The following is a 27,998-nucleotide window of genomic DNA, read 5'->3' on the forward strand; positions in this document are numbered from 1 at the left end:
GCGACCCCCCGCCACCCCGGCCCGGCTCGGCCCAGCCCAGCCCAGGGCGCCGGGGGTCGGCAGCACACTCGCCCTGTCCGGCCGGGCGCGGGGCGCGGGTCTCTGGGACTCGACCTACCTCATTCACCCTCCGAGTCCCCTTTGGCCCACGGGGGCCAAAGGTTGGGGGCTGGGGACGCGGCTGAGCCTCGGGCTCCGGAGCGTGGTTAAGCGTTAACCTGCGGGCCCGGGGCCCAGACGCTGCGCCACTTTGGGCACGCAGGGCCGGGTCCCCGCCGGGCCGCGGCCGCCGGAGCGGGGTCAGCGAGCGGGGCGGGCGCGCAGCGGGGCGGGCGGGGCCCGCGGAGCCGCCGGGCCGGGAGCGCGCGCGGGGCTGGCGGAGGCGCGCTCACCTGGCGGCCGCGGGCCCGCCCCAACCTGGCTTCCGGCGGGGCGGTCGTGGGGGCGGGGCGGGGGCGGGGCTGCCGGGCGGGGCGGGGTCGGGCGCCCGCAGACGTCAGGGACCCGCCGCGCGAGGCCGCCGCGGCCGCTCTGCCCGTGGGCTCGGCTGGGCTGCGGCGAGCGTGCGGGCCGCGCCGGGCATGTCCTAGGCGGCGGCCCCGCCCAGCGCTCGGCCGGGCGGGCGGGAGGGCCGGGACCCAGCCGGGCCGAGCCGGGGGCCGAGCCGGGGACCGAGCGGGCGAGCCGGGGACCCAGCCCGAGCCGCAGGTAAGACGCGCCGGCCCTGCTCTCGCCGCGGCCGGAGCCTCCCACCGCCCACACCTGCGGGCCTGCGGGACTGCACGGGGTGCGGGGGGCGGCCGGGGCAGCGGGGTCCCGGCAGGGCCTGGACAAAGGCGCGAGGGCGGGGGCCGCCCAGTGCACCTGGCCAGGCCGGTCCCCGCCGCCGTGGAGGCGGCCCAGGTCTGCGCCAGGCCGGGAGGGGCCGCCCGACGCGCGTCTACGCGGCCCTGCCGGGTGCGTGTCTACGCGGCCTGCGGAGTGGGGCGGCAGGCCTGGGCGCCCAGGTCCCCGCCCCGGCACCGGCACGGCCATGGCCGCCCCCGGCGAGCGCTGATTCAGAAACGCCGCTCCCTCCCCCGCCGGGCCTGGCGCTCCCGCCCCGCCGCCTCCCTCTGGCCTGGTCTCTCCTCCCGCCGTCCCTCCCTCCGTCTTCCTCCTCTCTCATTTCCCTCCGCCGCAGTCCCTCCGCTGTCCCTGCCTCCTCTCCCGGCCGTGCCTCGTCTGCTCCTTCCAGCGCGCCGCTCCGCTGCCCTTGGGCATCTCCACCTCTACCCCCCCTCACCTGTGGACGGGTGGCCCTGCCGGCCGGGCGAGGGGACGAGTTTGGGGTGTTTATTATTCTCCCTCGTAGCGACATGGCCAGCCCAGCCCTGAAGCAGCCCAAGGCTGCTTGGAAGCGTCTGTGGCTTCCAGGCCTTTTTGGGTTGGGCTGCTGGTGGCAGTGGGGTAGCCTGGCTCTGGCACGGCCGCATAACCAGGGTCTGGGGGCTTGTCTTCCCTTTGCCTTAAGCCTCTGCTGTGGCCTCTTCCGAGTGGAGGTCCCGTGCCCCTGCCCCTGGGAGCTGGCACCATGGGATGGCAGAGTGAGATGTGAGCGCCTGGCTGAGGGCTGGATGGGGGCCGGGAGACACATCATGGGGTGCCTTTCCAAGAGAGACCCTCTTCATCTTCCCCCCTCTCCCGCTCCCCTTGCCTCAGGGGGCTGGGCCTACGGGGCCAATGAAGTCCCACCCGTTTGGCCTCCACTGGACCCTAAGGAAGGGCAGGGCCCCCGGGTGAGGGAGGTTCTGGCTGCCTGGAGCTGCCTTCTCCTGGTGTGGATGGTTCCACGTCCTCCCACCTGCTTGCACAGGGCAGGGTGTGCCGTGGATATGCGGTCCCTGGGGCACTTGCTCTCGGCTGCAGCGGGCGTTGGTTTCACCTGCTCCCCCGGCGGAAGGGAGTAGGACCTGCGCCAAGAGCCTCACGGCTGAGGACCCTGGGTGTGGGCATCACAGGGGTAGGGCTGACCCTGCTTGTGATGAGACTGCGTGTGACCGTGGCCTCGGGTGTGGTGGCCATGTGCACGCTTCCTGGGAAGTGAGTGTGGGGGACCCCGTTCTGCCATCCCCAGCTCAGCAGTGGCCCCCACCTGTCCAGCTGGTCCTGACTCCTCCCTCACACGCTCGCGGCCGAGTCCAAACCATCCCTTCGCTGTGACCCTGCCTTCAGGACGCACTCAGCCCGGCAGCCTCACCTCCTCCTCTGCTCCCAGTGAGGCCCCGGCCACTGTCATCTGTGTCCCGGGTGAATGTCCTCACTTCTTGGCAGTCTCCCGGTCACCTCCTGCCTAGTCTCCTGCTTCACCCGCGGCTGTGCTCTGTACCGAGTCAGAGCTTGGTGCCCGCAGACTCCAGCTCCAGGGCCAGCCGCGTAAGCGTGTGACCAGACAACCCCTGGAGCTCCTCGCTCAGACCCCACACCTTGTTTCGTGCTCACTTTCTTCTTCGTAATTGTTGGATGAGGGCACTGCGGTTCCACTTTGCTCTGGGCCCTCCTCAGACTTCCGTCTGGCTCCAGGACAAGCCTAGGCCTCCCAGAGGCGTGAGGCCGCCGGCCCTCCCAGGCCTTTGCACTGGCTGCTCCCTCTGCCTGGAGTGTGGTCCCAGGGATGCTCACTCGCTCCCTTCCACCCCTGCTGGCTGTGCCCAGATACCACCTTCTCAGAGAGCCTTCCCAACACCTTCCCCAAACCCCGCCCAGCACAGCGTCCTGCCCCTCCCTCCCCATTCTCTGTGTCACTCCTCACACCTCACGAGCTACTTGCCTTCTCTGCTGCCTGCCTGCCAGCTGGAGGGGAGCCCCGAGACATGGGGACTCTGTGTGTCTTGGTTGTGCTGTCTCACCCAGGCCACCCCCTGGCACGTAGCAGTGCTTAGGACCTGTGCACAGACTGTGGCGTCCATGGCGTGCCAGCAGGGTAGAGCAGCTGGGGGCCACGTGGCTGTGTGCTGGAGTGTGCAGAGTGCCGTGAGCGTGTGGTCTGTGCTCACTGGCTGCCTCAGGCTGCACCAGGGCTGGTCTCGGGCAGTGCTGGCCCTGCGTCACTCAGGCTGTCCCCACCGTGCCCCTCGTGCTGCTGTACTGCTCCCTGCCTGTGCTGACCACACCAGTCCCTCAAACCTGCCTTTGCTGGTGGTGCTGGGACCACAGGCACCAAAGGCCCACCTCCCTCCTGGGCCCCGAAGAGCTGCCTGATGCCGTCTTTGCACAACGGCCACCGAGGGACGTTCGTCTTCTCTTGGGGCTGAGCATATGATGGCTCAGGGCCCAGCTCTGTTCCTGCTGCGCCCTACTCCCAGGGCCCCTGCCTGGGTCTCGGTCCCGGTGTATCCCTCTGGGGGCAGTAGATCCTCTGGTTCAGGGTTTGTGTCCTGGGGTGTGTCTGGACCTGGCACTGTGGGGTCCTGGTGGGCCATGTGGAGTCCCACCCATGAGCTACTCCTAGTGGGTCATGTGGCTATGGGGTCCACACACAGGCAGTGTGTCCAATATCCTATGAACCTTGACCCCTGACACCCAGGAGAGAGAAGAGATTAGGTGTGGTGGTCTCAGAGGGTACAAGAGGACCAGGTGGCCTTGGCCAGGGGAGGAGAGGCGTCCATGGTTGGACATGGCGGGGAAGACAGGGCACAGGCTGACAGGGGGACTCGGGGCCACACTCAGAGGAGGGTAGGTGGCCTGGTGTGCCTGGAGCCCAGTGTTTCGGGAGTGGCCAGCTTGCCTCTGGGGTGCAGATCTGGGCTGGGCCTCCGTGTGTGCAGGGGCCGCAGCCACCAGGGAGCCCCACCCTGACAACCCCTCTCTCCCCAGGGCCGTCGGGCCTGGCCAGCGCCAAGATGAGCGTCACGTCCTGGTTCCTGGTGAGCAGCAGCGGCGCCCGCCACCGGCTCCCGCGTGAGCTCATCTTCGTGGGGCGAGAGGAGTGCGAGCTTATGCTGCAGGTGCGTGGGGGCCCTGGGAGGGCTGCCCGCCCCCTTAATGCAGGACACCCCGGGGAGAGGGCCACGACGCAGCGGCCTGGGCCCCTCTGCCTGGGCCCTGGACCCGCAAGTGGGCTCTGGGCCTCCCTGGGGGCCTGTGCGGGGCGTGAGTGTGCGCGCAAGCTCGGTCCCTGCCCCTGCACACATCCCTGTTTCTGACAGGGGACAGTTAGGCTTTTGTCACACTCTCAAAGTGTTGGGCAGGAAGGTGCCTTGTGTGGACAGGGGGTGAGCACCCACCTCCACATGCTCATCGTCTGGGCCCCCCGGCCGTGATTGGGGGTGCCGCCCGGATAGTCCCGTCGGTCTCGTTCCCGGATGTGCCCTGGTGAAGGCTGGTGCCTTTTGAGGGTGCCCTGGGTGTGGGGCCTCCCCCGGGCAGGAGAGGCTGGCAGGACACTGGGCGCGTCACAGGCAGAATCCCTCTCTGGCCCTGGGCTTCAGGGTCCGCCTGCGGCTCTCGTGAGGCTCCTGCATCTGGCTGTTTGGGAACCAAGGGTGGGGGTGGTGCACTGGCCTGGGACGTCCTGTCCGGGGACGTCTTTCCCCGGTCCCATGTGGGTGTGTGTGAGTCGGGCTCCCTGCAGCCCTGCCCACCCATCATGGGGGCGGGGCTGTCTCCAGGGCCCTAGGCAGCCCCCGCGTGGGACTCGCAGAGGAGAGGGATGCCCTGGGTGGCTGTCCAGTCCAGCCGAGGGGCCTGCTTGGGGTAGGGGTCAGCCCTGCCCACCTGGGGGTGTCCTGTCATTAAGACCTTGCTTCCCGAGCGCAAAGCGTACCGTGTGGCACACGCCCAGGGTGCCTGAGGCTTTGACAAGGGGTCCTGGCCACAGGGACACTCACCTGGGCAGCAAAGATTTGCCCACCTCTACCTGGGACAAGCCTTGTCCCGGTGACACGGCTCTACCCGGGACAAGTGCTGTCCCGGTGACACTGCCAGCGTCTGGCCATGGTGTGAATGTTTGTGTGGGTTGCGGTTTAGTCCACAGCGTGATGGTTTTCAGAGGAGGGGCTTTTGGGACGTGATGAGGACGTGAGGCTCTGCCGTCAGGGGTGGGCCGAGGAACCTCATGAAAGAGGCCCGAGGAAGCTTGTCCGGCCCTCTGCCGAGTGCGGACGCGGCATTCAAGGCACCGCCTTTGACGCAGAGACAGGGCCTCCCTGACGCGGAGTCTGCCAGCACCTTGGTCTGGACTTCGCAGCTCCAGGGCTGGGAGCAGCACATCTCTGCTGTTCGTGAATGACCCCCTCGGAGGTATTTTCATTATAGCGGCAGAGACAGACGGAGTCCAGACATCCCAGCCTCCCCCCAAAATGTCCTCTGATTGGCTTGAATCTAGACCCAGCAAGTTCCTCACATTGAGGCTGGTTGTTCAGGCTCCTAAGTTCTTTAATCTAGAACATTCTCTTCCCTTTTTTCTCTCTACTTCATGCCTTTGGTAGTTGGCGAGACAGAGTTGGTGGCTGCGTGCAGGAGTTGGCCGATGGGTGTGTGCAGGGCTGCGTAAATGTTTTGGGCTTCGCGGGCCCCTCGCTGCTCCCTGCGGCCACGTGGCTCCGCGGTTGCGGTGGGAAAGCCGTGAACGGTACTTAGGAACAGGGGCGCCAGTAACACTGTGCACAGACGTTGAAATAGCCACACCTATAATTGTCACGTGTCACAAAATTGTCTTGTGATTTTTAGCCATTTAAAAGTATAAAGGTCACTCTCAGCTCAGGCCTCACAGAGGCAGGTGGCAGGTGGCAGGGTGTGCCCCGGCCTTAAGGATGGCCCCGAGGCTGGGTTGGGCCGGCTGCTGCCCCACGAAGGTTGTCCACACGCAGGTGTGGCATTGGTGACGGCAGTGTTGTTCCACCCAGGGTGGCCGGGAGGTCCTCTCGGAGGAGGTGGCACTTTAGGGCCTTTGGGAGGAGCCAGAGTGAACCTGCAGGTGCTGGGGGCCGGCGGGGCACCCTTCCCACCCCACCTTTGCTCACTCCTCTTCCTAGGAATTGGGGGAGAGGCCGCTGTGTGGGGGCTCAGCGTGCTTAGGGCGTTCGAGGTCTGATTCCTAGTTTCTGGGCCTGTCGGTGGTAGAGCCCGGAGCGGGACAGGAGCTATGGGCGCGTCTCAGCTCCCCACACTGGGCCAGCCGCTGGCCTGGGCACGCCCATGTTTCTGCTGCTCACTGTCCTGGGTGGTGTGGCCGTGTAAGTCCTGTCTCCATGCGTGGGGAAACTGAGGCTCAGGGAGGTCATGTGAGTCCAGAGAGTGTGGGAGGGCCGGTCGGCCTCCCGCCTGCCCACCCTGCCTCACCCGCTGCCCTCGCCACTCCTGCTAGGACCTTCCTCACCCCCCTCCACCTGCTGCCGCCCGCCCCACCCTGTCCAGGCTCCTCCCGGCGCCTTCCGTTGCCGTCCTCCAGCCCCCAGACCCTAAGGCTTTCGAGTGTTGCCTTCCCTTCCCTGCCGTTGTGCACGTGTGCGTACGGGCCTATGCATACACATGTGTGTGCATATACACACGCGTGTACAGCGCACACGCGACCACGCATGCAAGTCTGCGTGTGTGTGTGCTTATGTATACACATGTATGTGCACATACACGTGTGTACAGTGTACACGCAACCACGCATGCACAGTCTGCGTGTGTGTGCTTGTGTATACACATGTATGTGCACATACACGTGTGTACAGTGTACACGCGACCACACACGCACAGTCTGCGTGTGTATGTGCTTATGTATACACATGTATGTGCACACATGCACTAGTGTGAATGCGTGGTACCTTGTGCACATGTACACACGTGTCCATATGTACACCCATGTGTGTGTACACGGCAGGGTGCCCTGTGCATATGTGTATGTGCTTCTGTGTGTGCACACAAGTGTACGTGTACATGTGTCTGTGGGGAGTGTCCGCTCTGTCTCCACCGGTTCGCCCTTCAGCTGTCCGTGGGGTGTGTGGCAGCCGGGATCCCTACTCTCATCCTGACCCAGAAACCACAGCGCGAGGCCGGGCCCTGCACACACGGTGCGCCCGGCCAGTGTGCTGTGCTGCCTGTGGCCGCGCTGGGGGTGGCGGGTGGGGTGAGCTGGCAGCAGGGAGTGCCCGGAGCTCTGGGCTGTGGCCACCGCCAGGATCAGCACAGCCGGGCAGGGATCTCGCCCACGGAGGGTGTCAGACACACACTGTGGAAACATCTTTATTCCGTGTTAAAGTGAGTACAATTTATTAGATCCTTTTCCCAAAATCCATGCGGGGGGAGGGGGGGGGGAACCTGCGGCCTTAAGGCCACATGTGGCCTTCTAGGTCCTTAAGTGTGGCCTTCTGACTGAATCCAAATTTACAGAACACACCCTTTTGTTAAAAGGGGTGCAGCAGGGAAAGATGAAGCGCTTCTTGCTTCCTTTGTTGCTTAAAAAAGAACAATCTTGAACTCAGAAGGCGGCAGGTCCCCATCCTGCAGGGCTGGGGCACTCCCGGCCATGTCTCACATTTCTTACCTCTGTGCTCGCCCTCCTCCTGCCTCCGGGCTCCTCTCCCCAGGCACTGGTCTGCGTTGTTTTAAGTCTTGAGCCCTGGGCCAGGGGCCACCGTCACGGGTGGGCTGGCTTCTAGCCCCTGAGCTCGTGGGCTTGGCTGAGTGGAGGTCTGCTTCTGGCCTGGGGTGTTGGGGCTGGGAAGGAAGTTCTGGAAGGGGCTTCTCCCTGGCCCCTGCCCAGGCCCTCTCCGTTAGTCCCGGGTGCTCCCTGCCATCTGGTGTGTCTGGTGACAAAGCCCGGCTGGCCGGCAGTGGGGGTGGCCCAGGCTCTGGTGTGAATGGGGGCCCCTGGGAGAGGGAAGGTGGGTGCGGGGAGGGTGGCACTCCTGGGCTGAGGCGTGGTGTGTCCAGAGCCCACAGAGTAGCCTAGCCAAAGCCCGACTGTGGCCCGGCAGGGTGGGGAAGGTTGGGCAGGGCCCCCAGGGCGCATGGGACAAGACCAGGGGAGCCCCACAGAGTCGCACTGGAGACTGGCGGGCAGAGGGACTGCCGGGCTGGGTGGGGCTGGGGCACAGGAGAGGTGGCCGGGGGAACGGAGGCAGATTGGGGAGGATTAGTGGGCTGGCACCTGGCTCCTAGGGGAGCCTCGAGGGCGGGGCAGGGAGAGCCGGAGTGTTGGGAGGTGTGTGGGGTGTGCCTGGGAGGTGGCTGTCAAGCCCGAGGGTCTGAGGCTTGGGGAGCGGCAGGGATGTGTCCAGGCTGGAAGGTCCTCCCAGAAACCCCTCGGGGCTCCTCCTTGGCAAAGATGCATCCAGCTGCCCAGCCCGCCCTCCTCGGCCAGCAGAGCTGGGACCGCCCGGCACCCTTCAGTGGGAAGCAGGGTCGGCAGCCCCTGTACCGCGTCCCCTGTGCCCTTTCCAGACCTGTCCCCCAGGGAGGTCTGGTGCCCAGCAGGGAGGGCGCCCAACATGGCCCTCGGTCCTCGGGGGTTCTCTTCCTGAGACGGTGGGTCCCTGTGGCCCCACTGGGCCCGTGTGTCAGGCAGGTGAGGCGGCTGCTGGCCTGTGCACAGGTCAGGTGTGGGGGCAGGGGAGCCCCCAGCCCATCAGGGGCTCCGGTCCCCCAGCTTCCAGGCTGGACTCTGAGGTAGGAATCATGCCCCTCGGGGCTACTGAGAGGGCAGTTAAGCAGCCACCACCCAGAGCGCCCGGGCAGCCCCCACCCCGCGGCGGGTCCTGGCCCACAGCACCTCCCCCTCCCCCTATGCTGGGCCAGGGGCCAGCAGGAGGGGCTGTGTGGGGTTACCTTAAAGGAGGTTGAGTGCTGGGGGGCCTGTGGCCGAGGCCTTCAGGGACAGGCTGGGAAGTCCAATGGAGGAGGTGGTGTCTGGCATCCCCTTCCAGCCTGGTCCCCTCGGAGCTGATCCCCCCAACCGTGTGGGGCAGAGGCTGCTAGAGCAGCCAGGAGCCATTCAGCTGTGGGCACCAACTTTGGACGAGGAATTTGGACCGGGATGGGGATGGGGGTGGGGGTGAGGGTCTCCAGGTGAGACCCACCCTGTTGCTCTGGCTGGCAAGTGAGTGGGCGCCAGGATCAGACCCAGGGAGGGGACCTGGGGCGGGCTGAGCCTCCCACCTGCGTTTCTCAGGAATGGTGTGGGCTGTGCAGGTGGAGGTGGCTCAAGGATGGCCACCCCAGGACCCTCCTCTCCCCTGCAAACCATCCCTGGCCCCCACCCACTTCCTGGGGGGTCCTGGCAGCATGAGGCGTGGGCCTGCCCCCTTACCCTTCTCCCTCCTCTCTCCCTCCTCCGTGGTACCTGCTGCCGTACCCTCATCATGGCTCAGGCTGGCCACCTTGAGGGTCCTGAGCACTCGCTGCTCGGGTGGCAGTGGCTGGGGGAGGGTGGAGGCCCCACAGGCAGGCTGTGGCCGGCTCAGGCCTGCGGCCACCACAAGCCCCGCCCAGCTGCAAGCCTCCCTCTGGGGCCTGCCCTGGTGCCTCTGCCCAGGCCTCACCAAGCTGGGCGACCGTGGGCAGGGGTGGGGCCAGAGCCAACCCCGGCCCCTGTGGTGTCTCTGAGGGAGGAGGGAGGTCCTGTCCTGGTGACTTCTAGACCTTGGGAGGGGTACTGGGGCCTCCCCCCAAAACTGGTTATTCAGGGTGGTGCTGGGGCAGGCAGGCGGAGAGTGTCAGAGGGAAGTGGGGCTCGGCAGTGGCGGCAGGTGCCAGGGAGGCGGTGACCAGCCCGAGGGTCCTGGGGCTTTCACCTGTCCAGCTGGGAAGCCCCCTGGGACCCGGGGGAATGTTCAGGTCCTGGGCCACCCTTCTGTGGGTCCAGGGCCGTCCTGCCCCTGGGGGTGGGGAGTGGCCCTGTGGGCTCACCGTCCCTGGTGTGCTCTGGAGGCTGACCCGGTGTCTTGCTGGGCACTGCCTGCACGGTCCTCAGGTGGCTGTGTGGGTCACACCCTGGGTCACCCGCTGCCATCTGGGCCAGAGCCTGACGGCTTCCCTTGAGTTGGCTGGTTCTGCTGGCCTTTCCTGGGGCTGGGCCCCCAGGCCTGCGGCTCCTCAGGTTGGGGGACAGGAGGGATGCAGCCACCACCCAGACACCCGCAGCCCCGGCGGCACAAGGGGATGTGTGGCATGGGGTGGAGTGCGGGGGGTGCGCTCTCTGCTGAGACCCATGCTGGCAGCGCCTGAGCAAGTGGAACGTGACCCTGTCCTGCCCCTGTCTCCCCGAGCCCCCGTGGGAGAGTGGCAGGGGCTGGCTGTGGCCCTGCAGTGGACAGCGAAGCCGACCATGTGGGAAAGCGGGGGCGACTGTCCCCGAGTGGGCCTGGGCGGCCGGTAGCCAGGAAAGTAGAAGCACTCAGGTGGGAAGTCCCGCGTGTACACGCGTGTGCATGTGCGTGCAGGTGTGCACATGCAGGCAGGCACCAGGGACAGGCCTGCTGGGGGGCTGCGTGTGTCCCTGAGGGCCTGGGCGAGGGGCGGGGGAGCCCTCCCCCTGAGACAGCCTCCCCACCCCCAGCCTGTCCACCCTCCCTCTGGGCTCTGCTGCGGCCTGGCTGCGGCCCTCTGACCTTGGGAGGGAGCAGCATGTCCAGATGACCAGACGGTTCCCACCCCTCCCACGGCTGACCCAGGAGCAGCGCCAGGGAGGGTGGGCCCCGGTGGCCGCAGCGGGTGGGGGAAGTGGCCCTGGCATCTTGGCGAATCCCTGTGGCCTGCTCTGGCATCCGGATGGGCTTTGCCAGTGCCTGCTCTGTGGGGGTGGCGGGGGCCGTGGGCTGCTGTGAGGATGCGCAGGGCAGCCTCTGCCTCTTGGGCTGCGTCTCCCTGGGATGCGGCGTCTCCCTGGGATGCGGCACCTGAGGGCCGGCTGTCTCCCCAGTCCCGCAGTGTGGACAAGCAGCATGCTGTCATCAACTACGACCAGGACAGGGACGAGCACTGGGTGAAGGACCTGGGCAGCCTCAATGGGGTGAGTGTGCGCCCCTGGCCCCGCCCCTCCACAGGGCCCCACCGTTGCTTTGCAGCCCTGCCCCCTTAGCTCTGGACCAAACCCACCCCCTCCCAGCTCTGGACCCCACCCCAGCTATGGCCCCACCCCCTCAGCTATGGTCCCGCCCCTTGGCTATGGTCCCGCCCCTTGATATGGTCCCGCCCCTTGGCTATGCCCCCACCCCTCAGCTAGGGCTCCGCCCCCAGCTGCAGTGGGCCCCTCCCTGGGCTCCCACTGGCAGGGTCTCAGGACTGCAGGGCTGAGGAGTGGGCCCCTCAGGCAGGTAGGGGAGGTGTTGGGCTGGGAAACGGGGCTCCTGAGATGAAGGGCCATGCTGGGGTACCCATGTGGGCGGGGGGGGGGGGGGGGAGGCGTGGGACCCTCCCTTGTGTGAGTTGAGGACAGCAGGGGCCGGAAGCCACCAGGGTGGAGGCCCTGACTGCAGGAGCAGGACGGGAGGGCGCTCCTGGGGGCACATGGGTCTGTCTGTCCTGGAGGGACCTGTCTGGGCCTCCTGTCTCTGCGTGTGGTGGACACGTCCTGCCCTGGGACGCCGTTTCAATAAGGAAACAAAACTGCCCGCCTCCGTCCTGCCGGGGCCCGCGCAGTCCTGAGCCAGGGTCCCCATGGCAGCCTCCGTGGTGTGAGCGCTGTGGCCAGCACTGGGCGCCACCCCAGAAACCCCTCAAGGTGCTCCAGCCTTGGGGCTCAGGGCTGCCCGTCAGAGAAGCAGCCCTGCTCACGCCGGGCTGCAGTGGGGCCTCCTCGGCCTGCGCCGTCCGTGCGCCCAGGCGGGCTTCAAGAGGGTCTCGGGGGGCTGCTGGCCCTGGGCACGTGATGCCAGCCTGGTCCTGCAGGGCTGGCTCCCTCAGGGGCCTGTGACATCACAGCGCTGGCCAGAAGGGTCTGCAGAGCCTCGGCAGCTGTCCCCACCCCAGGGCCGGTCTGGGCTGCTGTCCGTACCCTTGCCCGGAGCCCGTGGCCTCCTGCTGTGCACACAGCACCTGCAGAGAAGCTGTTGCTTGGAGGGCTCCACTGCACAGGGTTCTGTTCCTGAGGGGCCACGCCAGAGTCCCTGTGTCACTGAGGAAGGCCTGCAGTGGCTGTCTGCCCTGTGGTCCCTGTGGGGCTTGGGGCTGGGCACACTTGTTGTGGACTCCAGAGACGGGGCGCCCCCCCCCCCACTGGCTCAGCTTCCTGCCTCCGGCCTCCTCCACAGACGTTTGTGAACGACATGCGCATCCCGGACCAGAAGTATGTCACGCTGAAACTCAATGACGTCATCCGCTTTGGCTATGATATCCTTCCCCGAGCGCCACCTCCTCTGGGCTCCTCCTTCAGTCCCCAGGGCGGCAGCCAACCTGTTATTCTGGGAGCAGGGCAGGGGCTTTGGCAGTCACAGCTTGAGGCTCACACTGAGGCTGGGCTCTGCCTGCCCGTGGGGACCCCGGAGCTGCAGCCCCTGCAGCCCCCCGGCTGGGGCCCTGGTCACAGGCACCTCCCAGGGCCTGGGAACAACGACCACTCCCTGGGACCCAGGGTCATGGCCTGATCTTGGGTGCATAGCTGCCACGGGGCGTGCACCCCAGCGCTGGCCTCTGGGCGTCAGGCACGTGGCCTCTGGCCCTCTCTGCCTGGGTTCTCCTTAACACGTGGCCACATTCCAACATGTATGTGCTGGAGCGTGTACAGCACCGTGTCCCTGAGGAGGCGCTCAAGGTTGGTGCCGGCCAGGCCCCAGGGCCACAGTCCCGCCCTCTTGGTGTCCCCACTGCCGTCTCCCCGGCAAACCCCAGGCCCTGTCTGCCGTGGGTGCCGTGAATCAGGCCAGCCTGGCCTGCCCTGCCAGACGGCCCAGTCTGGAGGTGGAGAAGGTGGTCAGTCCCCCAGGCCGATGCCTGACAGATGGGGATGCGTGGGGGCCGCAGCAGCACACAGGGGCTCTGGTGGGGGGGATGGGGAGAGGAGAGCTGAGTGGCTTTGTCAGCCGGTGGCTTGTTAGGGTGTGCAGGGTGGCCGGGGCACAGGAGGAAGCTGCTCGGGGGAGGTGGGAGCCAGGAGCCCCGTCAGGAGCCAGGTGCGTCCCTGGGTGCATCCCTGGGTGCGTCCCTGGGGGTGAGGAGGGTGTGGGACCCAACACCTGGTGGCCCTGGGCCCCCAGCGTCTTGGCGAGGGCACCGTGGGGGTAGCCGGAGCAGGCAGGGGGACGTGTGGAGCCGGAGCGGCCACCTGCATGGCCAGCGTTCTTGGAGTGCCCTTTCCCAGGGGCTGGAGGGACGCACGAGGCCAGAGCCCCCAGTCAGAGCTGGAGGGTCCTGGGCTGGGAGCTGGGCAGGTGGGGGTGTCTCCTGTCCCCTCGCGTATTTATGTGGGAGTCACAGAGCGCAGTTTCGGGGGACTCAGAGCTTTGCCAAGAGCCCTGTGTGGGGAGGACCGTGCTTAGCCCAGCTTCCCAGATGGACTCCGGGCAGCACAGGGTCCCGTCTGTCTGATGTGCCCCCACGCAGGCCTCCCAGCAAGCCCCAGCTCCCTCCTGGAGGCTGTGTGGTCCTGAGGGCCCCCACCCCGGGCCTCATTGTAGACCCCAAGCTACGTGGCCCGGGCAGGTCTCAGGCCTTGTCCCTGTCCACCCTTTGGGGTTTTGAGACTGCGGGACCCATGAAGGGGAGTCCAGGCTGCCCGGGGTGGGGGTCTCCTTGCGTCTGGCGCCCCTTCCCTCACCCTGCCGGCTGCCCGCAGCACGAGAAGTACACCAGCCAGCTGCAGGTGAGCCTCAAGGGCTCGGCGTCCAAGAGGGGCGAGGCGCTGCCGGAGCACACGCCCTACTGCGAGTCCCTGAACCCCAGGCCGGAGAAGGGGGACCGGAGACCAGCAGCAGGTAGGCCCTGAGCACGGCCAGGGGCAAGCACAGAGGGCACCCCCAGGCCCTGCCTGGCCCCACAGCTGCCTCTCCCCCTACACCCACCCTGCTTGGCACCTGCACCACCAGTGTCCACACTCACCCTGGCCTCACACCTCCTGGGCTCCAGCACCCACACCAGCCATAACACAAGCCGGCTCATGTGTGGGCGCACCTTCCCATGCCCCCTGTACTCCTCACCCTTGTGCACACCTACCTGTGCATGTGTGCACCCCTCACTCCTATACATACGTACCCCTGCTCACCTACACCTGTCACCCCTGTGCACACCTACCTGTGCATGTGTGCACCCCTCACTTCTGTGCACACCTGCCTGTGCTCACCTCCACCCCTTACCCCGTGCACACCTACCTGTGCATGTGTGCACCCCTCACTTCTGTGCACACCTGCCTGTGCTCTCCTCCACCCCTTACCCCGTGCACACCTACCTGTGCATGCCTGCACCCCTCATCCCTGTGCAAACCTTCCTGTGCACACTCATACCCCAATCCCTGTACACACCTACCCGTGCACACCTGCACCCCTCAATTCTGTGCACACCTCGACGCATGTTCACCTGCACCCCTCACCCCTGTACACACCTACCTGTGCAGGCCTGCACCCCTACGGGTGGGTGGGTGTTTGACGAGACCTGATTTGTGCCCTTTGGCTGCTGGTGCACGGTGTGGGCGGAAGTCTGGTCGGAAGGCGGCCGCTGTGCAGGTCTGGGTGGCTCCCAGGGGCGAGTGCCTGGCCAGGTGTGGAGGGGGACAAGGTGCAGGACGCAAACCCAGAACCCCAGCACGTGACTTGAATTCTGGATAAGAGGAGGTGTCTAGGGACCAGGCTCTCTGCTCCCACCTCTGTCCAGGAAAGGTCACCCACCGCCCCAGCTTCGGCCCCACGTCTGCTGTTCCCACGGGCAGCGCGTGTCCACACTGCGGCCACGCGGCTGCTGCCATCCGGTTGGGATGCAGGTGCACCCAGAGCGGGACTCTGCCAAGGACTGGGAAGCTTTCCAGAAAGTCCCCTGAGCTCCCCAGAGTACCTGTTGGTGTCCAGGCCGTAAGACACAGCCGGTGACAGCCGCTGGGAGCTGTCCCCGAGGTTATGGCAGGTGCGGCCGGCAGGCCAGGCTGGCTCTTTGGCCCCAGCAGAGCAGGGAGAGCATGTTAGGGGACAGAAGAGGGGTGGAGGACCGACAGCAACTGTGAGAGGCTGCCCAGGAGCAGACACCCCACCTCAGCAGCACCTGGTGTGGCTCTGGGTCAGGAATGAGGTCCTCGGCGAGGGCGGGGGGCATGTAGGACACATCTTGGGAGTCCTGTGTCCCTCTGGCATAGTGCACACATGCCACCTGACCCGAGACCGGGCAGACCTGGTGGTGTGTGCAGCTGGGAGCCACAGCTGGCCACGGCTCAGCTGCCCCCAGGGCTCTGGCCGGGACAGGGTGCACTCAGAGGCGGGGAGGGAGCTGTGGGCATCGGAGCCTGCACTGACCCGGGGGCACCAGACAGCGCCCCTTCCACTGTTGCCGTCTGGAAGCTGCTGGGCTTCCAGCTTCTCACCAGGGCTGGAAACTGGATTTCATGTGAAATATGATTTTTCTTTTTTTTTTTTTGAGACAGAGTCTCGCTCTGTTGCCCAGGCTAGAGTGCCGTGGTGTCGGCCTCACTCACAGCAACCTCAAACTCCTGGGCTCAAGCGATCCTCCTGCCTCAGCCTCCCAAGTAGCTGGGACTACAGGCATGTGCCACCATGCCTGGCTAATTTTTTTCTATATACATTTTTAGTTGTCCAGATCATTTCTTTCTATTTTTTAGTAGAGACAGGGTCTCGCACTTGCTCAGGCTGGTCTCAAACTCCTGATCGCGAGCGATCCTCCTGCCTCAGCCTCCCAGAGTGCTAGGATTACAGACATGAGCCATTGCACCCGGCCTGATTTTTAACCTCTGTTCAATGATTCAAACATCAAAAACCAAATACCACGTGAGCCACCCGGATTCCAGTTGCCCTCAGCCCCCCGGGCCACCCATTTGTGACCTGAACCATTTACAGCCTTGGGGGTGGGGGCTGTCGGACCCAGGTGTGAGCTCCACTGGCCTCCTGCCCCTCTGTTGGGCAGGCTCCAGGGGCAGCGGGCAGGGCGGGGCTGAAAGGATTGCCCACCCCAGGGTGGGGCTGCCAAGACCCCCCAGGGATGGCCCTCCCGGCACAGCCACCCCAGGGAGGCCCAGGCAGGTGAGCGTCTGTGGCACTCGGGGCAACTGTTGTTCCCCGCAGATCTGGAAACAGGTCTCAGCACTGTCTGCAGCGGGTGGGGTCCTGGGCTGCTGCAGGTCTGAGCTGGGAGGTGACACCAGGGCTGCCCCAGAACCCGGCCTCTCCTGAGCTCCAGGTGTCTCCTCCCGTCCACCTTGGGGGCCGCGGGGACCTGGGGTCTGAACTCTCTCCCTCCGCAGACGCAGCAGCTTACCGCACGCCCCTGTATGGGCAGCCGTCCTGGTGGGGCGAGGACGACGGCAGCAGCCCGCCTGGGGACCCGCGCCGGGAGGAGCCCTGCCCAGGTTGGTCTCGGAGACCAGGTTCGTGAGACCCCCAGGGTTCCCAGGGGGCGGTACATGGGTGAGGGGATGGCCTGGCCTTTGAGGTGCCTGCTCCAGGGGAGATGGAGCCCCCGTCCCCCTTGGGTGGGGGGTCCTGGCGGAGGAGGGTGGTGCAGGGTGGCTGCCTGGGCCTGGTCTGAGGACGTCTCCCATCGCCAGAACGTCCCAAGGAGCCGGCGCAGCAGGACGGGGAGCTGGAAGGCCTCCGCGCCCCCGTGGAGCCCCAGGGCTACTCGTTCAGGCGGGAGTCCAGCTACTTCGAGATCCCCATGCAGGGGGCCCCACAGCCCCCGGAGGTGCCCGTACACGAGGCGCCCACTAAGGACGTGGAGGCGGGCGCAGGCGGGGCGGCCCCCGTGGTGCAGAGCCACGCCTCCTTCACCATCGAGTTTGACGACTGCAGCCCCGGCAAGGTGAAGATCAAGGACCACATCACCAAGTTCTCCCTGCGCCAGCGGCGGCCCGCGGGCAGGGAGGCCACGCCTGTCGAGGTGGTCTCGGCTGAGACCAAGGTGGCCGACTGGCTGGTGCACAATGACCCGAGCTTGCTGCGCCGGGCAGGCCCGGGGGATGACCGCCACAGCACCAAGAGCGACCTGCCCATCCACACCCGCACCCTGAAGGGTGAGTGCCTGGCTGGCCGCGGTGCTCGTTGCGGAGCAGGCAGGTGACCGGACGCCTGTCTTGGTTAACTGCCTGGAACCGTGGTGTGGGGTGCTCTGTCCCCAGCGGGCATGGGGCGACGAGGCTGCCCGAGGGTGATCGCTGTTAGCTGAGGTCTCCCCTCTCTCCCAGGCCACAAGCACGAGGATGGCACGCAGAGCGACTCGGAGGACCCCCTGGCCAAGGCGGCCGCGGCAGCTGGGGTGCCCTCGGAGCCTGGCGGGGAACAGGTGCGGCTGCAGAGGCAGATCAAACGGGACCCCCAGGAGCTGCTGCACAACCAGCAGGCCTTCGTCATCGAGTTCTTCGACGAGGACACGCCCCGCAAGAAGCGCTCCCAGTCCTTCACGCACGCCCCGCCCGGGGACCCTAAGGCCGACAAGCGCCGGGGCCCTGGGCCAGCCGACAGGGACCGCACCGGCGCTCCCGCCCCAGCCCGGGCAGCAGGCGGTAGCGCAGGCCCGCAGAGGGCCAGCTCGCTCAAGCGAGAGAAGACGGAGGAGCGGCTGGCCGGCCCCTCGCCCGCCGCCCGGGCGCCTGCCCGCCCCTTCGGCAGCGTGGGCCGCCGCTCTCGCCTGGCGCAGGATTTCATGGCCCAGTGTGCCCGGGAGAGCTCCCCGGCCACCCGGCCCAGCCCTGAGAAGGCGCCTCCGGCACCACCTGCCCCGCTGACGCCCCGCGGTGCCAGCCCCGTGGCCCCTCCAACCCCACCGCCCCCCGCCGCCGACCCCCAGCTGACCAAGGCACGCAAACAGGAGGAGGACGACAGCCTCAGTGACGCGGGGACCTACACCATCGAGACGGAGGCGCAGGACAAGGAGGTGGAGGAGGCCCGGAAGATGATTGACCAGGTGCCGGGCGGGGGCCGGAGGGCACTCTAGGGCCGCTGTGACGTCAGGGCCCAGACGTTGGCTGCTGTGGCCCAGGTCTGGCCCCTGCGCCCAGTCCGGCTGGGCGGGAGAGGCTGGGGGGCCCGGCGTGCAGGCTGGGGTGCAGGCCCTGCCTCCCGCCTTCCCAGGGCTGGGCCTGTGTTCCCAGTGACATGCTCAGCCAGACAGCCAGGGTGTTGTCCCCAGCCCTCCTGGTGGCCGTGGGAGGGCGTCTGTCTGAGTAGTGGGTGGCGAGCTGGGTCCCTCTGACCCCCAGTGCCCGGGGCCCTCTCTTCCTGGCAGGTCTTTGGGGTACTGGAGTCCCCTGAACTCTGCAGGGCATCTTCAGCCACCTTCCGCCCAGTCATCAGAGGGGACAGAGATGAGTCTGGCGACGGGGCCGTGGCCCAGCGGGTGGCGCTGCTGCAGGAGTTTGCCTCCCGGCCACTGGGTGTGGCCCCCCAGGCGGAGCACCAGGTACAGGCCCTGATGGCTGCCCCAGGCAGGGCCAGGGTCGGAGGGGGCAGCGTCCGGGCAGGGCCTGAGGTCGGCGGGCCGGGTGAGGCTGGGCTGGCCCTTCCTCTGAGGGGCGGGCTCACCTGGCAGGCGGGGAGGGCTTGGGGCCCGTGTCAGGCCTGGCGCTGAGTTGGGTCAACTGCCCCATGGGCTGGCCCAGTGGAGTCCAGGGGTCGGGGTGGGGCCCTGGCCGCTGACCTGGACTGACCCTGAGACGCGGACCTGCGCTGGGTGCCCCTGTGGCAGAGCTGGCCCAGCAGGGGGTCACGTGGGGGCACGCGCGCCCAGGACAGGACGGCCTGGCTGCCTCTGCGGGGACACGTGCACCAGGCCCCGGGTGGCGTGGGTGTGGCCGGTGTCAGGGCGGGCTGTCCTTGGCGTCCTGCCGCTGCCTGCACCGCCCCGGTGACCCCTGCTGTGGAAACGCTCCTGTCCTCTTCCCCGCAGGGCCTCCAGGTGCCGGGCTCGCCGGGGGCTCAGAAGTGGGTGTCCCGCTGGGCCAGCCTGGCTGACGGCTACTCAGAGCCGGGCCTCCCAGGTAAGTGGGGGCTCAGTGCTGTGTCGGAGGGTCGGGCTGGCCAGGGTGGCCTGGGCTGCTGGCCACGGACCTGTGCCCGGGGGACAGTCAGGGCTCCCGCGTGCCGAGGCCTGCGCCGCTCTGACTGGGCCGTCCCTGTGCTTCACAGAAGACAGCTTGGGGCGCAGAGCTGGGGAGCCCGAGGGGGCCCTGCCTGTGCGCACACGCCGACGGCTTCCTCAGCTGCCCAGTGACAGGGCCGGCAGCCCCGCAGGCCCCGAGGCCACCAGGAGGAGCGGGCCCGGGCCGCCGGAGCCGGGTGTCGAGCAGGCACGCTGCCTCGTGGGCCAGGAGGACTTGGACCCCGACAGCCTCAGTGACGCCAGCGGGTCGGATGGAGGCCGCGGGCCCGAGCCAGGGGCGGAGCAGCAGGCGAAACAGCGGAGCCCCCAGGAGGGGCCGGCATGGAGCAGGGGGCGGCGCTCGCCAAGGACCCCCGGGGAGCTGGCTCCCACCTCTTTCTTCATTGGGGACCAGAACGGGGCGGTTGCCCTCCCCGGGAAAGCGCGTGTGGCCGTCGGGGAGGCAGAGGGCCCAGGGCGGGCAGCCCAGCCCAGCGCCCCTGTCTGCACCAGCGCCAGCGCCAGCGCCAGCGGGCGGATGCTCGTCCAGCTGCCGACCGGCCGGGCCCCCGAGCCCCACGGCCCCGGCCCGGCCCCGCCCACGGAGGCCCTGGCCTTTGCCCGGCAAGAAAGCTTCACCAAGGAGCCAGCCAGCGGCCCCCCAGCGCCCGGCAAGCCCCCGCACATCACTAGCCACCCGCTCCTGCAGGACCTGGCAGCAGCCCGGGCCTCGCGCGCCGACCTCCACACCCAGGACACCCACCTGATCCTGAAGGAGACCGAGACGGCCCTGGCGGCCCTGGAGGCCCGGCTGCTCTCCAAGTCTGCAGAGGCGGAGCGTGAGGAGGGCGGCACCCCCCGGCCGCCAGACTCCCTGTCCGGGGACTCGGACGTGGACACGGGCAGCACAGCCAGCCTGCTCAGCAGCAGGAATGGGCCAAGCCCGACGACCCCTCACACCCTGGGTCCACCGAAGAAGACGCCGTCCCCGCCGGCAGCACAGGACGCGGGAGGTGCCGTCCTGGGTGGTACCCGAGAGCGGCTCTCGGAGAAGCAGCATCGTCCGCTGGGCCAGGCAGACTCGGGCCGCGGAGAGCTGGTGCGGCGCCCGTCCGTGCGGCGCGGCCGTGGGCCCCGGGGGTCCCTGGACTGGCCCGAAGAGGAGCGTGGCTCCGGGCCCACCCCCCCACCGAGCTCGGACGCGGTTGCCTCCAACCACGAAACCTCCGAGACCACCGGGGCAGGGCGGCCAGGGCCTCGCCGGAAACCAGTGGCGCCCCCGCCGTCCCCAGCTGCCCGCGAGGAGCAGAGCCGCAGCTCCGCGGGCACCCAGAAGGGGCAGCAGGCCCTGACCCGCTCCAACAGCCTGTCCACCCCGCGGCCCACGCGGGCCTCCCGGCTCAGGCGGGCCCGGCTGGGGGACGCCTCAGACACCGAGGCCGTGGACAGTGAGCGGGGCGCTCCGGCCAACCCGGAGCCGGCAGGCCGGCCAGCCACTGAGCAGACCAAGAAGCTGTCGCGGCTGGACATCCTGGCCATGCCCCGGAAGCGGGCTGGCTCCTTCACGGGGCCCAGTGACCCTGAGGCAGCCCCTGCCCGGTCCAGCTTCTCCGGCCGCAGCGCCGAGTTGTACTGTGCCAGCCGCAAGCCCACCATGGCCGAAGCTCGGGCTGCTGCCAGGAGGGCCGCTGCCACGGCCACCACCGCGGGCCCCCGCCAGCCCTTCAGCAGGGCCCGCTCGGGCAGCGCCAGATACGCCTCCAGTGAGTGCCGGGAGTGGGCGGGGGGCCAGGGCTGAGGGGGGCTGCCGTGGGTCTGGGGGCTCCCGGACGCCAGCTGGTCCCCCGCTGTGGCCCGAGCCCCAGCACGAGAGGAGCCCCTATTCCCGCAGCCGGGGTGGGCGTGTCAGCACGCTCACACGCTCACACACGTATGTGCACAGCAGGGCTTGCGGAAGACCTAGACCGTCGCCAGCAGAGGGCTCCTTCTGTCTTCCGGGGGGGGGGGGGGGGGGGGGGCGGGCAAGGGGCCCTGAAGTGGCCCTGCCACTCTTCCCGTGCGCTAGGCTGGGACCCTGGTGGCTTGGGGGGCACACATGGAGCTCCGCACCATCTGCTGTGGGGCCCAGGGACTCGGGGATGGCTGTCCCATGGTCCTCTGTCCCCTCCCAGTGACTGCACAGCTCAGCGAAGGGCGCCGGGGACACCTGTGCCCCATGGTGGGAGCCGCACCGCTCTAATACCCTCAGCCCACAGACCCCACGGCAGGGAGGCCTGTGTCGGCTCCCCCACGAGCAGAGCCCCCACTCTGCTACCCTGAGGGGCATGTGCACAGGGAGGGGCACGGGCTGCCGTGGCTGGCGGAGCTGCCTCCCGCCTGGGCGGCTGGACGTCTCCGTCCACACGGCTGGGCCCCCGCCTGGGCGGCTGGACGTCTCCGTCCACACGGCTGGGCCCCCGCCTGGGCGGCTGGACGTCTCCGTCCACACGGCTGGGCCCCCACCTGGGCGGCTGGACGTCTCCGTCCACACGGCTGGGCCCCCACCTGGGCGGCTGGACGTCTCCGTCCACACGGCTGGGCTCCCCGCAAGGGAGACACGCCATCCTGCGAGTGGATTGGTTTGAGGTCGAGGAGCTGCCGGACCAGCTCCTGCCTCTGGCCTGCGCACCTCCACCTCCCCGCTCCCCACGCCCCGCGTCTCCCGCCACGCCCACCCCTGCCCAGGGCCGAAGGCCGAGGTGGGGTCTGTGGTGAGGGCTGCGGGTGGCCGTGGGCGGAGGACCGGCCCTGCCTGGGCTGTGCGCGCTGGTGCTGCACTGCCTGAGCGCCGTCCGGGCGGTTCGCCGCTGCTTGGGGCTGCAGGGGTGGGCGAGGACTCTAGGACTCTGCCCGGCGGGCGCCCCTGAGGCGTGGGTCTGGGGGCTGCAAGGGCTGTCCTCACCCCCTGGGGCTGCAGCTGGCTGCGTGGGGAGACAGGCACCGCCCCCCTGTCACCCAGGTCGTGCGCAGACCCAGCCCAGGGACTCTGCCGCTGGCCTGGGAGCCCAGGCTGCTTCCCGCACCTGCCTCTGGGCTGGTGGGGGCCTCTCGGCCCTGCAAGCTCAGCAGCTGTCGGTGCTTCAGCTAAAGGGCTTCTGGGTGCAGGGGTGCCAGCCATGATGCCCCCAAGTCCTGCAGTGCTGGGCCCTCACCCAGAGGGACCCTGGGGTCACCACAGGGTGCTGAGCACTGCTTTGTTCTGTTCTTGCTTCTGAAACCAATTCACTTATCCAAGACACACGCCGCCGGCAGCAGGGCTCGGATTACACGTCCACCTCCGAGGAGGAGTACGGCTCCCACCACGGCTCCCCCAAACACACACGCTCCCATGCCCCAACAGCCACGCAGGCCCCGAGGGCTGGCAGCTCCAGCCGGGCACGGTCCCGGGCCCCCGCCCCCCGGGACACAGATGACGAGGAGGAGCCTGACCACTACGGTTTCATCGTGCAGACGGCAGAGATTGCGGAGATTGCAAGGTGAGCAACAGGTTCGCCGTCTGTCTGCTGGTTGGCGCCTCTTGGCTGAGAGCACCACAAGGGCAGGGACCAGGCTGGGAGCTCTTCTCTTGTTCCCAAACAGGCGTGGTGAATGCCCGCTGGGTAGGTGGGTGGGAGGGTGGCTGAGCAGATAGAAGCACGGATGGATGAATGGACAAGTGGGTGGGTGGATGTTGGGGTGGGTGCATGGATAGCTGGGTGGGTGGATGGATGGGAGAGTGGATGGCTGACTGGGTGGGTGGGTGGGTGGTAGGTTGATGGTGGATGGATGGGTGAACTCTCTCATTCTGCAGAGGAGTCATCTCAGGCCAGGTGCTGGGGAGGGTGGGGGGCTCGAGGACAGGAAAGGATCCAGGGCCCGAGTGGATAGCTAGTGTCTGCTATTGAGGGTGCTGAGCCTGAAGCCCTTGAGGTGCCCGGGAGGAGGTGGCCAGAAGCAGGTGGTCTCAAGAGAGTGGCCCAAGCAGGGGCAGAGGCACCGGCAGTGTCAGCCTGAAGGTGGCACCTGAGGCCGTGGGAGGTGTGCAGTTGGCGGGGAGGGGCCAAGGAGAGGGAGGGGGAATGGGGCCAAGGAGGCAGCCACAGCACCTGGGAGAGGGAGGGGGAATGGGGCAGGGCTGGCACCTGGGAGAGGGAGGGGAATGGGGCGGGGCCGGCACCTGGGAGAGGGAGGGGGAATGGGGCGGGGCTGGCACCTGGGAGAGGGAGGGGCGCGGGAGACCCCTGTGGGTCTCTTGAAGTCCCAAAGTGGGTAAGCTGCAGCGCTCAACAGGCTGGCACATGGAACAGGGGGCCGGGGTGGGGCAGGCACTGGGGCAGGGGCACATGACAGTTTGATGTCACCCAGAAGTAGAGGGACGGCCTTCATCGTGATGTAGGAAGGGTGGGCATGGCTGGGGGCTTGGTTTGGAGTGCATCAAGGGCAGCCCTGGTGGCCGCACTGGGCCGTCCAGGCGGAGGGCGGCTGGGCAGCTGGACGCAGGAGGGGCCCTGGGACAGCTGGCACAGCCTAGGACAGAGACCCTCCTCTGTGGGCCCCGGAGCCACATGGTCTGCTCCTCGGGTGACTGCCAGTGTGGGGCCTGTCCTCCCCGAGCACTGGCAGGACCTGCTGGTTGTGGGTCTGAGGGGCTTCGGGGGGCAGGAGGACAGGCAATGAGGCTGTTGTCTCCAGCAAGGCCTCCTCAAGGGGCCACCTGGGGCTTGGGGACCCAGGCAGGAGGGCAGGGAGCTGCCCCTGTCCCCAGCCGGCCTCCAGCCTCTGTGGCTTCCCCGGCACCTGCCTGGGAGATGCCTGTTACTCTTGGCCGGGTGGAGGCCTGTCCCACCCAGGGCTGCAGCCAGAGGGGGTCCCGAGTGGCCCAGGCTGGGGGCTCAGCTCTTCCTCGGCCTCTGCCCCATGGGGAGGTCTCCAGCCTCTCTGGAACTGCCCAATTGTGACCCTCGGGTCAGAAGCCACAGGTTCTATTACTGTGGCCTCAGCTTACCCAGCCTCTGCCTCAGTTTCCCTGCCTACAGACCTGGGCGCCCATGGCACCGACACGTTCCACGGTTGAGTTGGGTCCATGCCGTGCAGGCCGGGCAGCTGTGATGCTGGCCCTGGTGGGTGGGGAGGAGGTGTGGCCACCGGGGCCCGTGCCTATCTGGGCATCTGCCTATCCATCTCGTGGGCCTCTGTCCCAACCCCTACCATCCCCCACGGCTGCAGGGAGCTGAGCCTCCTGGGGCCGTGCCAGCCCCGTGCTCCTGTGCTGGCACTGGCTGGCTGGACCTGCGCTCAGGACGGGCTTGGGAGCAGCGCCACACGCAGGCCCTGCCCCTGAGGGCGGCTGCCTCCCAGCAGCAGCGCTGGGCCTGGGGAAGGGAGGCCCGTCGGGCTGCAGCTGCCCCAGCTTGCCGTGTGCTGGGGCCTGGCCTGAGTGGACCCCCAGGGGACCTGCCACCTTTTCTGTCACTGCAGGCTGAGCCAGACGCTGGTGAAGGACGTAGCCATCCTGGCCCGGGAGATCCACGACGTGGCTGGGGACGGTGACTCGCTGGGCTCACCGGGGCCCGCCCGCAGCCCTTCCCTCGGCAACATGCCCAGCACCCCCGCCTCGACCATCTCTGCCCGCGAGGAGGTGAGCCCTGGGCTTCCGGAGGTCCCCATGCCGGAGCCGGCCAGGCCCCGCCGCCCCCACAGTGTCCACACCTGGGGAGGGCTCGTCACCTCGCTGAGCCTGGCCCTGCCCCGAGGAGTTCAGGTCAGGGTCCTCAGGCCGCCCTGCATGCCACAGCAGGGCCTCACCATGCGTCCCCAGGTCCCCTGGGTCTGCCCCCCAAGTGGCCACCCGGAGAGCCCATGGCGAGGGACCCCGAGCAGGCAGGCTGCCCGTCTGTCCACGGCAGCCACCCCGCCAGGGGGCCGGTGCTGCCCTGCCCTCCCTCTTGCAGCTGGTGCAGCGCATCCCTGAGGCCAGCCTCAACTTCCAGAAGGTGCCACCCGGCTCGCTGAGCTCCCGGGACTTGGACCAGAACATGAACGACACCTGTGAGGACGCCCTGGCCAACAGGACGAAGCCACGGAACCGAGAGGAGGCACGGCACCCACCCCCGCGCCCAGAGGGCCGGGCATCGGGCGGAGAGGGGCGCCAGAGGCCGTGCTGATGCCAGGCTCTTGCAGGTGATCTTCGATAACCTGATGCTGAACCCCGTGTCCCAGCTGTCACAGGCCATCCGTGAGAACACGGAGCACCTCGCCGAGAAGATGAAGTGAGCGGGCAACCCCTGCTGGGTGGAGGCCCCTGGTTCCCTCGGGCACAGATAGGAGCACATGCACGTGAGCTGGGGCCAGCCAGGCTGTTGTCCTCCTGAGGGCAGATGGCCCGTTAGGTACACGTGTGTGCACATACGTAGCCGGGTTTTCATGCGTGTGGCTCGCAGCAAGCAGACCCTGAGCTCAGACGAGCCAGAGCCCCCCGAACTGCCCTCCCCTCCCCTCCAGCCCTGCTCCTGGGCTCGGCCCACCCCTCCCCACCCTCAGTGCCGGACACAGACACGGACCGTGGGGCCGCCAGCCTAGGCCCGGTGCCGGGCCTTGGTTTCCTCCTTGGGCCCAGGAGAGGGTGGCACGAGCTTCACCGTGGCAGAAGGAGACCTGGGAGCTGTCATGCCTCAGTTGTGTCGTCACCGTCCTCACCCCTCCTCCTGCCACGCCCCCTGCCCCACAGGATCCTCTTCCAGAACACAGGCCGAGCTTGGGAGGACCTGGAGGCCCGGATCAACTCGGAGAACGAGGTGCCCATCCTGAAGACGTCCAACAAGGTGAGCAGCCCTCCCTGGCTCTGCCCAGCTGGCCCAGGCCACGACCCTGGCTCCTGGCCCGTTCCTGGGAAGGGGTCGCATCCCTTGGTGATCTGCTGCCCCTCCCCCCTCCCACATCCAGGAAATCAGCTCCATCCTGAAAGAACTGAGGCGGGTGCAGAAGCAGCTGGAAGGTGGGTGTGGCCCAGACTGGGGCTGGTGGGGGAGGCTGGTGGGACCGGGGGTGGGGGCCGGCCCTCGGGTGCCTGACCCTCCCCGCACCCCCCAGTGATCAACGCCATCGTGGACCCCAGCGGGAACCTGGACCTGCTCACAGGAAACCGGGGCTCTGCGGGCTCGGCCCAGCCGGGGCTCGGGAAGGGCCGCGTGGCCACCCACAGCCCATCCTCGCCCCCCTCGGCAGAGACCCTGCTGCCAGCCCTGCCCCTGAGGAGCTTCCCGCCGCGGGCCAACTGCGGGCCCCCCGGCCTCCCGGAACCCGCCTTCCTCCCCGACGCCGAGCGGTTCCTGATCTAGCTCTCAGGACCCGGCCAGGCCAGCCTCCTGTCCAGCCCCCGGCCCCTGCCCGGTGCAGTGGTTCTCCCTGAAGACCCCCACACGTGCCATAACCCCGTGGGCAGGCGCCTCCCACGCCGGGCCCCTCCTCAGCCCCCAGCCAGCACCCAACCACGTCCAGCCCCTGTGGCCACCCTGCCCACGCGGCCGCTGGCCCAGCGCCTGCTGCGGCCGCTGCCAAGGGCGAGCCCCTGGGGCACGCACCCGCCTCCTTTCCATCACTGTTACTTTTGTCTTTAGCTTTAAAGGAAAGAGTCGTTTGTGCCATGGCAGCAGCCCCTCCAGGGCTCACGGAAACGCCTCCCTCGTGAAGGGCCTGCCCAGCCCCTCTGGGAGGCCCCGTGCACTGACCTGTGCCGTCCTCGTGTGCTGGGCAGGGGAAGAGAGGCCGGCCGTGGTCATTCAGTGCCAAATGCAGAGCTGGGGAGGGCTCGGCTGTCGCTGGGACTTTCGGGGAAGGCAGGGCACTTGCCCTGGTGGCTCCCACCTGACCCCAGGCCTGGAGCCTGGGCCAGGCAGGTGGCCCGTGGAGACGTTTGGGGCAGGGACCCCACTGCTTTAAGCCTTGGTGCCAACACAACTGCCAAACCCATTGAGCTTAGGGTTGCCCCAGTGGAACCCTAGTGAGCGTGGGCCCGGGCTGGGCCAGGTGCACAGGTGCACGCAGGTGGGGAGACAGTGCATCCGCGCAGTTAGCCCAGGCGCACCCCCGTGCCGCGCTCTGAGGGGCCGCGGGGCATGTCCCAGCGAGGCACCTCGGGCCTCTGCACTGGGCTTTTCTGGTGGGTCTGGGTGCGAGGCTGGGGCAGCCCCCAGGCAGAGGCGAGAGCTGGACCAAAGTGAGTGGGAAGCAGCTTGCCAGGGGTCCCGCTCAGTGCCCAGACAGTGTGGCCCCTCCAGCCTCGACCCACCCTCCGGTGGGCATTAAGTGGGCACCTGCAGCCTCGTGGGGGCAGGGATGGGCCCCGGAACGGTTGTTTTCTCAGGATCCTCTCAGCTGGGAACATGCCAGGTGGGCAGAGCGTGGCCCCTCTGCTGTGCCCCCCACGCCCGGGCGGCCAGTGTTGCTGGAGTCTCTAAGCCAAAGAGCCGGTCGGCGGCCGGGTGAGCTCCACAGCCCTCCTGCCACCTGCGAGAGCCGGGCCTGGGCAGGGCCAGCGGGGGGAGGAACGTGCGGGGCCCTGTTTACACTCAGCTGGTGGGGTCCCCACGCCTGTGCCCCTGCAGCCCGCCCGGTGGTTACAGGAGCGGGTGGTGGGTGTCCCGCCCCGTCCCCAGCCCCAGAGCCTTGTTCCCAGGGAGGAGGTGCTAGTCCAGCGGCGCCCGCCCTGCATGCCCCGTGGTCGCCCACGCAGCCCGCCCTGGCACCTCCTGGCCCTCTCCCCTGCCCACATCCTCCCCCACACCCGCCCC

At 68.0% G+C, this 27,998-nt stretch overlaps 1 protein-coding gene across 2 annotated transcripts; it reads left to right on the forward strand.

Annotated features, from left to right (window-relative positions):
- The first annotated feature begins 544 nt into the window (after window positions 1-544).
- On the forward strand, window positions 545-27,922 carry CEP170B (centrosomal protein 170B). 2 transcript variants are annotated; one of them, XM_069490765.1, is made up of 19 exons: window positions 545-708; window positions 3,856-3,986; window positions 10,889-10,978; window positions 12,219-12,297; window positions 12,660-12,718; window positions 13,739-13,877; window positions 16,361-16,465; window positions 16,664-17,128; window positions 17,300-18,018; window positions 18,340-18,513; window positions 19,000-19,090; window positions 19,239-20,954; window positions 22,466-22,706; window positions 24,688-24,847; window positions 25,161-25,304; window positions 25,390-25,478; window positions 25,937-26,030; window positions 26,152-26,203; window positions 26,299-27,922. In XM_069490765.1, the coding sequence occupies exons 2-19, from the start codon at window positions 3,882-3,884 to the stop codon at window positions 26,544-26,546; spliced, it is 4,770 nt and encodes a 1,589-aa protein (XP_069346866.1). In that variant the 5' UTR covers window positions 545-708; window positions 3,856-3,881; the 3' UTR covers window positions 26,547-27,922. The 2 variants fall into 2 exon arrangements, with proteins under 2 accessions (XP_069346866.1, XP_069346874.1); XM_069490773.1 differs by lacking the exons at window positions 545-708; window positions 3,856-3,986; window positions 10,889-10,978; window positions 12,219-12,297 and having other exon boundaries at window positions 12,666-12,718; window positions 16,361-16,483.
- The last annotated feature ends 76 nt before the right edge of the window (window positions 27,923-27,998 follow it).

This window comes from Eulemur rufifrons, chromosome 2 (assembly GCF_041146395.1).
Source record: "Eulemur rufifrons isolate Redbay chromosome 2, OSU_ERuf_1, whole genome shotgun sequence".
NCBI lineage: Eukaryota > Metazoa > Chordata > Mammalia > Primates > Lemuridae > Eulemur > Eulemur rufifrons.

What these genes read in the sequence shown, in the direction of transcription:
- CEP170B (XM_069490765.1), top strand. Translation starts at nt 3,882, where the DNA reads ATGAGCGTCACGTCCTGGTTCCTGGTGAGCAGCAGCGGCGCCCGCCAC. An exon ending in CCACACCCGCACCCTGAAGG is followed by an intron (nt 17,129 to 17,299) that starts GTGAGTGCCTGG and finishes CCTCTCTCCCAG; the next exon opens with GCCACAAGCACGAGGATGGC. An exon ending in CCATCTCTGCCCGCGAGGAG is followed by an intron (nt 24,848 to 25,160) that starts GTGAGCCCTGGG and finishes TCCCTCTTGCAG; the next exon opens with CTGGTGCAGCGCATCCCTGA.